Raw genomic sequence first — 14,741 nt, forward strand, 5'->3', positions numbered from 1 at the left:
TTTCAAATCTTTGACTTCATTCTTGGGATCCTCTGGTCTGCTGTTGGGAGTCTGTATAATATTCTTTATTTCAGTCAGTGTATGCTTAATTTCTAGTTGGTCCTTTATCACAACATCAAGGGTCTCGCTAGATTTCTTGAGGATCTCACTACATTTATCGGCGGTTTCTAGAAAGTTCTGGAAAAACCTTAAAAGTGTGGTTTTGAACTCTATATCCAGTAGTTTACTTTCCTCCATTTCTGTCATTTGTGTCCTGTTTCTTTGTCTCGGCCTTTTTTATGCTTCCTTGTGTTGATAGAGTGGTTTTCTGTGCTAGATGTCCTCTTGTGCCCAGTGGCTCAGCCTCCCCAATTACCTGAGGTAGACACTCTTGGTGCACTCCCTTGTGGGCTTTGTGCACAGTCTTGTTGTAGTTAAGCCTTGATTGTTGTAGGTAACACTGGGAGGATTTGACCTCAGGCCAATTGGCTGTGAGAATCAGCTGTGTCGACGGTGGGAGAACTTCTGTGCTGAAGACACCCTTCTGGGGCAAGACTTGCTTCAGTGGGGCTTTGATGCTCACTGAGTCTGCCCTCTGAGTGTGTCCCATATGGATCTGCGGAGTTATAATTGGATGGTCCCACTCTGACTACTGGGTACACTGGCTCTTGGTAGATCCATACTCTTAAGCATGCATGGAATTGAGTGACATGGCTCATGCTTTTCACATCCGCACAATCATGTCACAGGCATGTTTGCATTTAGGCCTCTGAGGATGGAAGCCATGACTACAATGGCCTCTGTGTGACCAATAAATGATACCCCCCATGGATAGAGAACATGGAAACCAGCCCCCTTCAGTGCATTAGGAGACGCATTGATCAACAGCATTTCGCTTTCAGAAGAAGCATCAAAAACAGAAAGGTCCCTGATGGCGCCCAGAGCAGCCACGTGCCTCACCTGACCAGCTCCAGGCACCACGCTGCTGCCTCTGCCCCTGCCCTTGTGCCCTGAGCCCGGAGATCCAGGCCCCGAGACTCTGGGGACATGTGTGAGCTGCTGCACACGCCTCCCCCTCCCACAGAGCGCCTGCCACAGCCTCCTGCACCCAGCGATGCTCTGGCTTCATGCTCTGCGCTCTGAGCTCCAGAGGGGGGCCCAGGCTATGGGCCAGGGGAGGGGGGCCTGAGCTTCAGAGCGTGTTTCCTTCCTCTGGTCGTCCGTCTCTTGCCAGAACTCAATCGCTCTGTGGGGCTCAGTGTCCTCTGTCCTTCCCACAGGCCAGCAATGAAACAAAGGCCCCCGGACGGCCTGGCTCAGCTGTTGAGCATGGACCTATGAATTGGGAGGAGAGGGTTCCTGAGTTGCGGTCTCAACCCCTGCCCCCTCTACTCCCCTCTGCCCCCCCATCCCCACCACATTCCTCCTTTGCACAGAATTCTGCTCGCTGTACAGGAGTTCCCCCAGCCCATGCTTGGCCCTCTCTCCCCAGGGTGATGTCTCAGCAGGTGCCCCACCTGCTCTCCATCTGCGTGGACACACTTCTAACCAGATGTTGCCACTCTCTTTTCCCACCGCACTGGGGACTGTACTGCTTTGTTCTTCAATATCACGTTGTGGATTTGAAGACCACTTTATGGTTTAGTGTTTAATATTTGGTGGGTTTTGTGGGGGGATTTCAAAGGAAGTTGAGCAGGCATGAACCCCAGGTTCAGTGTGTGCTGTGGACTCAGCCTAGGTGATGTGGATTCCCATGGGGTCGGAGGCTTTGACCTGTGGCGGCCAATGGAGCTGTGTTTATGGGGTGTTTCTAAGGAAACATCACTCCCGCTAACTCTCCTTTGGACATTGTTTCTGTCCTGACAGCCTTGGTCTCCGACACTGGATGGTAGTGACAGAGAGGAGGGGCCTTGGTAGCAGGGAGATGTTTGCGTGTCGCTTAAGAGGGACCGCGAGCCCGGTTCCCCGCGTCCAGTGTGGAACCTGTCTCTGCAGCCGCCACTGAGGGGCCCTGATGCCTTCCCGGGGCCGCAGGGATGGGCAGGGGAATGCTCAGCAACATCAGGATTTGGGGTGCGGATCCCCCTTCCACCTGGGGCTCATGTGGACTGAGTCAGCTGGAGAGAGGCCGTTAACTTGTCTGAGTGTCAGCACCTGGAGGCGATTCTGTCTTTACAAGAAAATAACAGGAATTAAACGATCGCATCTGTACAAGACTCAGCACCGGGTCTCGGTCAGATGACCCCCTGACAGGAGCCGTCCATGCAGACCCTGACCTTCCTCTCCAAGAAGGCACTTCTGAGTCACCTCCCTCCCTCCCGGCCCCTCCTCCACGGCCTCCTCCTGTCCTTCCACACCACCAGGCTGGCCACCTGCTGCCCCTCCAGGCCCTGTGCCCTCCACGCTCACACTTCCCCGGGCTCAGCGGCATTTGCATCTCAAGCTCACAGGGCCCCTGGTGGCCTCAGCTTTTGTCTGCTGCTCTGTGGGTGTGACACCGGAAGAGACAGCCATTAAGTCCGCTGGGCAGGGCTGTGGAAAGGCCTCTTTTATCAAGAAGAGAAGAGCTGCCTTGGCCAGATTGGCTCAGTGGGTAGAGAGTCGGCTAGTGGACCGAAGGGTTCTGGTTCAATTATGGTCAAGGGCATGCACCTTGGTTGCAGGCTTCTCCCTGGCCCCGGCCCTGGTTGGGGCGCGTGCAGGAGGCAACAAATGGATGTGTTTCTCTCACATGGATGTTTCTCTCTGTCTTTCCCTCTCTCCTCCACTCTCTCTAAAAATCAATGGAATAATATCCTCAGGTGAGAATTAAAAATAAAGGAGAGAAGAGCTGGCCCATCGTTTTTAACTGTGGAAACCCAAGTGAAACTGCGACTTGGAGTGGCTTTGGCCATTGCATCCAAAGAGAAAGCCTACAGGCGCCGCCTAGTGGCGGGCGGTAGACTGCACGTGTTCAGGGAGAGCCCAGGTTCTGCATGAAACAGTGCCCCCTGGTGGGGAGGACTCACAGTTGCGCTCAGTTTAAGGAAATCTCAGGCTGCTCCCTGCTGGGTGCCTGTCCCCCTGGGGACGTGACTCCTCACCCCGCGATCCATGTGAGAGGTCCGACATCTGGGAAATTAGAACCCACAAAGGACATAAGTGAGACTAATGGATTCATAAAGAGTTGAATTAATAATCCATGAGCAAATGCCAAAGTTATGAGCCATCCCGCACCCGTAAAGAAGCCCCACAACCTCCCACTTCTGCCCATGACCGTACAGCTTGTGTGAGACTCACACGTCCCCCAAGAACAGGCAGAGCATCTACAGGAAATGGGAAGTGAGCTGCCTGACGGGGTTGGTGCGCCCCAAGGCCGCATGGACTTGAGGGTCAAGATTCTAGGCAAAGGGCAGCGACAGAGACGGGGCGCCACTCGGCACCTTCCCCTTCGGGCACCTCCCGGTCCCAGGAAGACGAGGCGCAGGGTGTTGAGAAACCAAACAGCGGGAGGTGAGAAAAGCCACTTCGAAGGCAGAGGTAACAGTGGCGGTGTCCACTGAGCGGGTTTACAGTCACACGTGTGATGAGTTAGAAGTGTAGGGAGAGCAGCCCTGACACCTGATTAGCCATCTCGCACCGGCGGATCCTTGAAGATCCGTGGATTCTACAGCCTTTGGCGTTTGCTCTTGACCGTGTCTTAGAACAGACCTGCTTCCTCTGCAGCAGGTGCAGCCACGCTTTTCAGTCCCACATTTCCTCATGGAGCAGCTGCGCTGGGCCTGGCCCCTGTGGCTCCGTTGGCTGCAGCATCGTCCTCTCCGTCTCTACAGGTGCCCAAGGGAACTTCACAATTGAGTTCCAAGCCGCTCAGACAAGACAACCACCTGGTATCTGGGTCGTTGGCAAACCTTTTAGAGGTCAGGGCTGGGTTCCCCTCTCATGCCTGCTCTTCTTTCTCCTAGACCTTCTGGAGGGAGGATGGCATCATGGAAGCCCAGAGGGAGCAGATACCATAGCTCCTGCCCAAGCAGAGTTTACCCGGCATCCACTGCTGCTCCGCAGACGAAGCTGCCCACAACCCAGACGGAGGCAGGAAGCAGCTGTGCCTCAGGCGACCTGAGCGAGACAGGGAAAGCCTCCTGAGGCAGGTAACAGGCTGGGGCCTGACAGGCAGTGGCAGGTAGGCGAGGGGATGGGCTACAGTTAGGGGTGGGCTTGGCACGCATGGATGGGTCCGTGGACACAGAGAGCCTAGATTAGGGGTGGGGAACCTTTCCTTCTGCCAAGGGCCATTTGGATGCTTAGAACATCACTCACGGGCCTTAAAGAATGATCAACTTTAAAATTAGCCAATAACTTGGACCAAACATTTCATTAACTCTCCCCTAATGCCTTGGCAGGGCGACCAAATGATTTCTGGGGCCTTATATAGCCTGCAGGCCAGACGTTCCCCACCCCTGGCTGAACCTGTTTCTTTCATCTTCACTCTGACCAGGTGGTGATCATTACCAACTCGATTCCTGGAACCTGGTCGGTTATTTGCACCGTAGCACTAATGGGAGGGGGAGGGTGGTGGAAATGCTGTATATCAGTGACTTTTAAGAACAAAAATGTTTTACATTTTGATTATTCTTTTCCTTCTATTGTTTCTACTTTTTTTTGCCATGGGTAAGAAATCCGTCTCAAACATAAAGACACTATGGTTTTGTACTGTTTGCTTCTAGGAAATGTATATTTTTAGACTAGAGGCCCGGTGCATAAAAAATTCATGTACTGGAGGGGTGTCCCTAGCCTGGCCTGCCCTCTCTCACAGTCCGGGAGCCCTCAGGGGCGGGAGGCTACCTGGCAATCAGGGGAAGGCAACGACCCATCACACCTCTGCTGCTGCCACTTCCATCAGTGCAAGCCTCGAACTGCCCTGGTTACCTGAGCCTCGAGCAGCTCTGAGCGGCTGGGCAGCCACCCTCCGAGGCTGACCTGTGCCTCGGGCCTGTCCTGGGTGGTTGGGTAGCCACCATCTGAGGCTTGCCTGCACCTCAGGCCAGCCCTGGGTGGCTGGGGGACTAGGGGCCTGGGGGACTCTGGAGGCAGGTGCGTGGAGAGGCCAGGACTGCCTGGGGTTGGGCCCGGCCTTGCTGTGCGCCTGCCACTCTGGTGGGCTGAAAGGACTGTAGCCGCCATCTTGTGGCTGTGGGCACTGCCATATTTGAGGGCGGGGCAGCAATTTGCATATTCCTTCCTTATTGGTTGTGGGTGCTGCCATCTTTGCAATGGTGTGAGGGTCAATTAGCATATCCCCTCTTTATTAGATAGGATTTTACATGTAGTCCTATGATACATCATGAGTTACATCTGATATACTGTTTGGGTTTGGAGGTTTTTTAATATAGCCAGTTTTTCCAAAACTTTCTGTGGAAATGTATCCTTCCCACACTGGAGCTTACCCACCTTGGTGAAAAGCCAAGTAACCATAGATTCATAGTTCTGTTTCTGGACTCTACAGTTCTTTACATCTATTTGTTCATCTTTACATCAATACCATACTTTCCTGACTACTATAGTTTTGTGATAAATATTGCCATTATGGAGTACTGCCCCTCAAATTTGTTCTCATTTTTCAAAATTGTTTTGCTTATTACAGGTCCTCTGCAGTTAAATATAAATTTTGAAACCAGGTTTTTCATAAACTTACCAAAATAAAACAAGCCTATCTGGACTTTGGTTGAGATTGCATTGCCCTAAATCCATAAATCAATTTGGAGGAACTGACATTTTAAGAATATTGTTTCCTATCCATGAACACTATGTGTACCCATGTAGGTCTTCATGAATTTCTCTCAGCAATATTTTGTAAGTTTTACTGTACAGCTTATTCCTAAGATGTTGATCATTTTAGACATTGTACATTGCACCATCTTAATTTCAATTTCTGATTGTTCAAGAATATAGAATACTAGAGACCTGGTGCATGAAAATTCATTCACTCGGGAAGTCCTTCAGCACGCCTGTGCCCTCTCACTATCCTCTCACTATCTGGGACCCCTCGGGTAGGGTCCCTAGGCCTGGCCTGAGATCAGGGCCTATTGGGGCTTTCCTTCCCCCAGCTGCAGGCAGCTGGCCCCACCCTCCACCACTGCCACTGATTGCCATCTGTGCAGCACTGCCCGCCCTCCCCTTCCACCAGTGGCCTCCCTCTACAGGCAACAGGCTGGGTGCAATGGCTTGTCTGCCTGGGCCTACCTCTTTCTTTGCTGGTGAACAGGGCCATCCCAGCAAGGGCCAACTGCCTACCCGATCTCCCCTAACCACAAACCTGCCTACCTGATTGCCCCTAACCACTTGCCTGCCTCCCTAATCACCCCTAATCTCTGGTCTGCCTACCTGACCACTCCTGACCACTCTGCCTGACTGCCTGATTGCCCCTAACTGCTTGCTTGGGGGTGGGGCAACCCGTGAGGGGCTGTGGTGGTCTGGTCTCAGGTCATTGCGGTCGTGACGCCTCTGGCCTTTTATTATATAGGATCATTAATTTTTGTACATTTATCTTATATCCTGCAACCATGCTATACTCGCTTAACCTTCTGGTAGACACTCCCAGATTTTCTACAAGTCGTCTCTGAAAATAGTTTTACACTTGATCTTTTTTTTTTTTTAAATATATTTTATTGATTTTTTACAGTGAGGAAGGGGGAGAGATAGAGAGTTAGAAACATCGATGAGAGAGAAATATCGATCAGTGCCTCCTGCACATCTCCCTCTGGGGATATGCCCGCAACCCAGGTACATGCCCTTGACCGGAATCGAACCTGGGACCCTTCAGTCCGCAGGCCGACGCTCTATCCACTGAGCCAAACTGGTTTCGGCTTTACACGTGATCTTAGCCAAAAGGCCAAGAAGCGATTCTTCATTTATGGTGCCTTTTCCTTTTTGCTCCACTGCACTGGCTGGAACCTCCTACAAAATGTTCAGAAGCAATGGCACTGGACATCCTTGCACTCAGCTTGTTGGGAGGAATGCATCCTTTCATCGTGATGTTTGGTAGAGGGTTTTTTTTGAATGAGCTTTATCAAACCAAGGAAATTCCCTTTAAATAATAATTTGCCTAGAGCTTTTATCATCAATTAGTGAATTGTCAAACCCATCTTCAGCATCTATTAATCAAGTGGTTGTCCTCATGTATTGATATGGCAAATTGTATTAGTTGACTTTCACATGTTCAATCTATCTTATGGAGATAAACTTATTTGATTAACATGTATTATCTCTCTTAATAGATTTGACTTGCTAGCAATTTGTTTAAAATTGTTATGTTGATGTTCATAAAAAATAATTCTCTGGTTTTCATTACAATACCTTTGCCTGGTTTAGGTATCCCAACAATATTGGTTGGCCTCATGGATGGAGTGGGAAAGTATTCTTTCTTTTTCAATTTCCTGGGAGAGGTGGTGTAGAGTTGGTATTATTTCTTTCTTGAATAAATGGTAACATTTACCACTAAAATGATTTAGCCTAGTATTCTTTGTGAGACTTTAAACTACAAATTCAATTTCATAAATAGGGCTATTTAGGTTTTTTTCTTTCTTCCTGAGTGAACTATGATATTTTGTACCTTCCAAGGAATTTTTGTTCATTTCATCTACATTTAAAATGTATTGCCATAGTTGTTCCTAATATTTGTAGAGTCTGTAGTGTTTTTACCTCCATCATTCTTGGCATTGGTCACTTCTTTCTCTTTATCCTGTTCAGTCTAGATAGGTGTGTGAATTGTTCTTGAGCTTCTCAAAGAACCAGTTTTTGGTTTAAATGTTTTCTATGACATCTTTCCAGTGTCATTGATTTCTGCCCTACCTTTGTTATCTCCCTTCTTCTGCTTACACTTTTCCTAGAGGCCCGGTCACCAATTCATGCACAGGTGGGTCCTGACGGGGGGGAGGGAACGGTGGAGGTTTGCGGGCCAGCCCTGCCCCTGATCGGGGTGTGGGTGGCCGACCCGTGGCGAGTCCAGCAGTGGGAGGATGGGTGGAGGGACCCCACAGACACTGACTCTGTTAGCACCTTGACCTTGGAAATCCCAGTCTCAGTAAATGTTTGCTTCAGCCACCTGGTCTATGCACCTCCTTAGGCAGCCTGAGCGCACTGGACAGTACGTAAAGTCTGTATCCACTCAGAACTCTGTGTTGATCACGCTTAGACATGTCAAAATATAGAGTTTTCATCTGAGGTTCCATTTGCCGTCAACTCAACGACTTTCAAACGCAGGGCCTTCAGGGCTCCATCACAATGTCCACGCCAACTGCGAAGGGACAGACGCCTCTGCAAATGGCCAGGGTCAAGCAGGAGCAATGGACACTTCCTGAAGGCCTCTGAGCCCCAGGACTGCATGGCCCAGGAGTTCTCACTTAAGAACTGTGTGCATGTGAGTGTGTGTGCACGTGTGTGTATATGTGCATGTGCATGTGTGTGTGAGTGTGTGTGTGTCTGTATGTGAGTGAGTGTGTGCATTTGTGTGTATATGTGCATGCGTGTGTGAGTGTGTGTGTGTCTGTATGTGAGTGAGTGTGTGCATTTGTGTGTATATGTGCATGCGTGTGTGAGTGTGTGTGTCTGTATGTGAGTGAGTGTGTGCATGTGTGTGTATATGTGCATGTGTGTGGGGGGTGTGTGTGTTGGGTAAGCTATAAGCTGTGGGTGTGGGGAAGGGTCCTTGCCTGGGCCTAGTGGTGTCAGGCCCTGGGGGTTGTTCTGGAGAAGCGGGAGGGCGTTCCTGCCAAGATGCTGCCCTGCTTTGCTGGAGTCCCCTCCCTCACTGCTCTGCTCCCTCCCCGCACCTCGGGTCAGGGAGAGAGAGCACCAGAGGGGAGCCTGACCCTGGGGACAGGGTGCATTGTGGCCTTGAGGACATGGGTGTGTCCTAGAGCCTGGGCACCTCAGCTTGGCCCAGAGGTCCCCGGTGGGGGGCGAGGGGGGGGGGAGAGGACACTTTCCCAGAGACAGGGCCCTATTAGGCTTTGGATAGTCAGCGGCAAAGCACCCTGCAGACCCTGCATCTCATCAACGAGTTCTGTACAGAAGGCCCCTGTCCGCGCTGTGAGCAGCACAGTGTGAGGGGCGTCTCCTGAGGTCCCCATTTGGTCAGTAACCAGAGAGCCTTGGTGTTGCAGGCGCTTTATTGGAATGAGCATGTGGGGGAGGTTTCAACAATTGTCTTGCAGTTTCAGGATCAAAAGGCACAGAGGGGAGCTACGCTGTGGGTTCTGCCATGAGAGTTGCTGTCGGGCCGTTCTGTCGTCGGAGGGAAGGTCATGTGGGTCAGTAGGAGGCACACTGCCTGCTGTCGAATATGGCGTCCTGGAAACAGACAGAGAAGCACTCACACCCCCTCTCCCACAGAGGCCGTCCTGGAGCCCAGACGTGGCCTCTCCTTGTTTCCCGGCTGTGTCCGCACCCACGGAGAGAAGCGGGCGGGGTTTAGCCAGAATTCTCTCCTTGTCTGTCGCTCAGGAGGCCTGTCCTGATGCCAAGGACACGGGGCTTCCAGACCCTGTCCCGCCGGGGCCCTGGGAGCCTTTCCCTGTGCGTTTCCTCTGCTGTGAAAGAGGCCTCCCCTGCACCCGCTGTGCTGCCCCTTCTCCGTGTCTCAGCCCAGCAGGAGCCCGAGTGCATCTGTGGGGCCGCGGGACTCCCCCTGAGCCTGCCACGTGCCTGTGGCCACAGAACTGAGGAGACGCCCCATCGAGGGGTTTGTCTAACCTCCGTTTGCAAAGAGAAAGGCCGTCACCTGCCATGAAGGGGCTGCGCATGGCTTCAGGTGTGATTGTGGTCAATGCCTGTCCCGTAAATAGGACCCTGTCACCCTTTTCAATGGACAGGTTAGTCGTGTTAAGGTCCCAACCTCCAGGGCCTCCTCCTGTTGCTCACCTGCAGCCCCGGGCCCTGAACATCTCCCCCTCCCCGACCCTCCGCTGGAAGCCACACTCTGCCTGTTCCTCAGAGACTGGCCCTGCACACGTCACACAGCATGTGTCCTTTCCTGACAGCTTATTTTTATCATGGTTCCTGCAGATTCCCCAGCTTGTCAGACACCTGTGTCAGAAAGCTCCTAGTTATGCAGATGTTTATGTCTCTGCTGGGGCAATATTTCTCTATTGCTGCCTGGACTGTTTGCAATGGGCCGTTTGGGTAGGGAATGAATACCAGGAAAGTCTGAACCATACTGTTCTAAATAGAAAGAAGGTCTCCTTGCTTATACTGACCTTTGTTTTCAACACTTCCACCACCCATGGCGGGTTCATAGCCAAGGTGTCCACCTGTCACTCATGGGGCCTTCCTTCATGCCCAGGACGTTCAACCACTTATTCTAGCAAACGTGGGTGCTCCAAAGGGCACTGGGAATCACTTTCCTGAGAGGTGGGATCTGCCTGACATGTAGCTGTCTGCTCTCTTTAGGAAATTCTGTAAAACGCTTTCCTATTTGTGTTGATCACTCATCAACATGAGGGTCCCCTTGAGAATCAGATGTTCTGGGGCTGAGGGGTAGGCAAGCCTTTGCCCATACACTCTCCTCCCTCGGGGCCTTTCTCCTGTGTCACTCACTAAAGACTCCACCACGTGAGCAGGCATACCAGCCCCGGCCCCTGGCATGGCTTTCTGGATGTCAGCACCCACGTTCACTGAGGTTACGTGAAGGATGACCAACACTTGCTGTTAAGAAGTTAGTAGCAAACTGAGAGCCCGCGTGTCCCTGGCCAGTGCTTCAAGGGCAGGTAGGAAGAAACCAACATTACCATCATCACTTTCATATTGCTCAGGGTTCTGTTACTCTGGTCGAGAAAGCACTGCTTTAATTCCCCGAGAAGATTTTCTGTGGTATCACCCGGTATGAACTCTTCAAGACTTTTGGTGAATTCAGCCTTCGTCACTGAAGGATCAGTGGCATCATAGATCACTTCCTCCAACCTTTGGCAGCCAGACCCTGGGAAGGAAGCACACAAAGCCAGGCTCAGTTCCAGAGGACCAGCTCCTTGCTGGGCGTAACCATGACGATTGTCATCTTCTTACCTCCCAGTGGAGACAGACATTCAGAGAGATTATGGGCAATGGTCCGAGTCCTCAATTCTGGGAGAGCAAACTCAGGGTCTTGGATTTTCTCTGAGCAGCAAGACATCTGCCTCCGTGTCCCCCCTCCCGCACACAACACCCCCCAGCTCCCTGGCTTCCACAGCCCACAGAGCCAAACATGATGGAGCCATGAGGAATGAAGACACCAGAGAAAGGAGGGGCTCTGGCCTGAGGCTTGGGGAGCAGGAGGTCTGCCACAGGGGCCCTGACACCAACCTCCCCCAAGGCCTGGCCCTGGCAGCACTCACCGGCATAGCAGGAAAGGGCGAGGGCGCTCAGCATGAGGACCACCACCAGCTTCATGGCTAAGGCGCTGCTGTTGGCTGGTCACTGGACGTGGCAGGGAAGAAGGATCACTTTGCAGGTGAGAGCCCAGACTCCTCCTTTTATTCTCCTGGCGGCCACTTAATCCCTCCCACAGATGATGGAATGAGTCACGGGATGAACCTGGCATTGGGCCCAGAAAAGACAGGAGAATCATCTAGAACCCAGCCCGCCTGTGGTCTGTTTGTAGAAGCCAAGGAAACAGAGCTTTAAAAAGATTTGAGAATTTTCAGAACAGCAATTGTGGTAATGACATTAGATGAAATTCATGCTGAAGTGCTTGTGAAATAAGAAGGTAAATTACAGCACTGTGAGTCTGTGTTGTCATTCCTGTGTTTTTATTATTGTGGTTCTCATTACCTCTTCCTCCCCCTCCAGCTCATCCTACCCTTCCACGTGCCTCCTCCCCTCCCCTTCTCCCTGCACCCCCCTTACTCCTCTTTTTCTCTTCTGCTTCTGCCAAGTACAGAGATCTTCACATCCTCTTTCTGTGCCTCCTCCTTCACCAGTCACCTGGGCTGGGGGCCATACCACCCAGCGCCTGTGGAGGGCAGGCTTTCCTTGCCCATAGACTGAGGCAGCTGCCTTCTGTTGGACAATAGCAATAGCTTCTCACCTTGGTTGAAGGTTGTTTGTATAAAGACTATTTCATTAGTTAAGACAATTTTATAAATTTAGTTATAAATGTAGAGTTACATTTTGTTCAGTTTTGTTAGCTTGAGGGCTTTTCTTCCACTGATTCAGTAGGTGATGTGAGAAGTAGAATTACTGATGCTTAAGGGAGGCAGTGCTGGATGCCGCAATGATATCTGGGCGCGTGCAGATGTGGACTTGCATCTTGGATGCCACCGCTACCCATGAAGTGTCCTGGGCTAAGATAGTGCTGGTTGTCCTGAGATTCCTTTCCTTCGTTTCTACAACGAGCATAAATGACACCAAGGCTGCTTTTGTAAGAATTCCAGGCACTCCATGTAGAAGCCTGGCACAGGGCTTAGAAAGGGTAATCATGCCTAATGCCTATGTTTCATCTACACATCCATGCATCCATCCATTCATACATACATGCATAAATAAATACATACATCCTTTCATCCACCCATCCATCCTCCCAACCATCCATCCAAACATCCATCCATCCATCCATCCATCCATCCACCCATCCATCCTCCCAACCATCCATCCATCCATCCACTCATGCATCCATCCATCCATCCATCCACTCATCCATTCATCCATCCATCCATCCATCCATCCATACATACATACATACATCCATTCATCCATCCATCCATCCATCCATCCATCCATCCATCCATCCATTCATCCATCCATCCACTCATCCATCCACCCATCCATCCATCCATCCATCCATCCATCCACTCATCCACACATCCATTCATCCATCCATCCATCCATCCATCCATCCATCCATCCATCCATCCATCCATCTACTCATCCATTCATCCATTACTGTATCCATTCATGGTCTTAACAACCAGGATTCTCCTAAGACTGGGCCCTGTGCTTCATGTCACAGATTCAGCCACAGGAACAAGTTAAAGCAGAACCTTGCACCTGTGCAGCTTACCTCTAACTGGAAGGCCACAAACAAGCCCGCATTTGAATATGAAATAAAGGAAAGTGATTGTGTCATGAACAACAGAAATCCACTAGGGCAGCCTCCTGTGAGGAGGTCCAGCCGGGGGTCCCACCAGGACTCCTCAGGTTGTGTGACTTTTCCTGCATCAGTGAACAGTGAATCCAAGGGACCTTCAGCTTAGGAGTGCTCTAGGAGAGGCAACAGCATGTACAGAGGCCCTGAGTGCAGATGGCACTCGGCAAGGGAAGGGAAGCATGGAGAGTGTGCCTCTTGGTGTCAGACAGGGGCAGGCCACCTCATAAGATAGAAAACATGCGTCAGTTTAAGCAGTGACTGTATGCAGAAAAAACACAGCCAACGTGGCTTAGAGTAAAGAAAGAAATGGATGAGAGAGCCTGAGAGATGAGCCAATAGTTAATGACCCGTGAACGCACTGTCCTCCGTGTGGATGATTTGGGACACATTTCTTTCCATCATTCAGCTGCATCCTACGTTTCCAAGCACAATATTGGTTTAGGAAGAAGCTAGGGATAAAGAAGGTTGTGTTCTTATGTGCGCACCTTCTCCCAGTTGACCATTGTTGGCCATCATTCCAAAGGCACCTGAATGACATTCATGATGGAATGAGAGACTTTCTCCTTGAACAGGACTCAGTGAGGACTCTGCTGGTGTCCCCGTGGTTAGGGACCGGCCCTGTTGTCGGCTGGACATTGGGCCCTCAGAGCGAAAGCAACCCCATGTCATGTACAATAAAGGCTGTGTTTCTTTACTTCCATGTTTTCCCCAGAGCCCACAATGACCATTCTCAGGTGCATCATAGAGCTATAACTCGGCTCCCAAGAGACTCATTTAAAAGAAGTGTTCACAAGCAGAAATAGATCAAGCCAAAGGTCTGAATGCTTGTACTGCTGGCCTGATGGTTTCCGCTCCCAAAGGTCCTTTGACTCAGGTCCCCAAATTAAGTTCAAAAACTGGACCATTGAAGTAAACTTTGGTTTCAGTGTTGGAGTGACATCTCCGGGGCATCTGCTATAACAGACCCTGCTGTAGAGGTGAGCTCCTCAGTCAGAAGTGAGACATAAATGTGCGGTTAGAATGATATCTGACCGGTACTCAGGCTCAACCAAGACCTAAGATACACTCACACTAATATTCTCTATTTGAGGTCTTGTCGTACTCAGTAAAAGTAATAACATTCAGTGAGAGCTATTGTTATTCTCAGTGATTCACTGAAAATAAAATCGATACAAGGATCTTTAGGGTATATGATCCTTGAATTTTTCATTCATTGTAAGGTAGTTGAAGAAATTAGCTCTACAGTATTTGGACACAAGAAACTTTCTACTTTACTTCTCACTGATTCTGTAAATCTGGCTCTGCCCTCACTTCCAGGGCTGTTGAGACACTAGCCTCCAGGATGTTCTTGGAGGTGAACCTCTTCTTCCTTAAGGTCATGCCAACATCTAGAGTTGGTTGGGAGGTACTTTCCCAGAATGAATTTTAGGACAGGCTCTGTTCTTTGAGGCATCTTTATTTTTTTAAAAAATATATCTTATTGAATTTTTACAGAGAGGAAGGTAGAGGAATAGAGAAGAGAGAAACATCGATGAGAGAGAAACATCGATCAGCTGCCTCCTGCACACCACCTACTGGGGATGTGCCCACAACCTACGTCCATGCCCTTCACCAGAATCAAACCTGGGACCCTTGAGTCCGCAGGCCGACGCTCTATCCACTG

The 14,741-nt window shown here is 50.5% G+C and overlaps 1 protein-coding gene across 1 annotated transcript; it reads right to left on the bottom strand.

Moving 5' to 3' along the window:
• Positions 1-9,110: 9,110 nt before the first annotated feature.
• On the bottom strand, positions 9,111-11,431 carry LOC132242343 (mammaglobin-A-like). The gene is made up of 3 exons (XM_059711246.1): positions 11,328-11,431; positions 10,746-10,933; positions 9,111-9,309 (listed from the first exon to the last, which is right to left on the bottom strand). The coding sequence occupies exons 1-3, from the start codon at positions 11,380-11,382 to the stop codon at positions 9,271-9,273; spliced, it is 282 nt and encodes a 93-aa protein (XP_059567229.1). The 5' UTR covers positions 11,383-11,431; the 3' UTR covers positions 9,111-9,270.
• Positions 11,432-14,741: the final 3,310 nt, after the last annotated feature.

This window comes from Myotis daubentonii, chromosome 9 (assembly GCF_963259705.1).
Source record: "Myotis daubentonii chromosome 9, mMyoDau2.1, whole genome shotgun sequence".
Lineage (NCBI taxonomy): Eukaryota > Metazoa > Chordata > Mammalia > Chiroptera > Vespertilionidae > Myotis > Myotis daubentonii.

What these genes read in the sequence shown, in the direction of transcription:
- LOC132242343 (XM_059711246.1), bottom strand. Translation starts at nt 11,382, where the DNA reads ATGAAGCTGGTGGTGGTCCTCATGCTGAGCGCCCTCGCCCTTTCCTGC. An exon ending in CGCCCTTTCCTGCTATGCCG is followed by an intron (nt 10,934 to 11,327) that starts GTGAGTGCTGCC and finishes CTTCCTTCCCAG; the next exon opens with GGTCTGGCTGCCAAAGGTTG. An exon ending in GCAATATGAAAGTGATGATG is followed by an intron (nt 9,310 to 10,745) that starts GTAATGTTGGTT and finishes GTCTGTTTCCAG; the next exon opens with GACGCCATATTCGACAGCAG.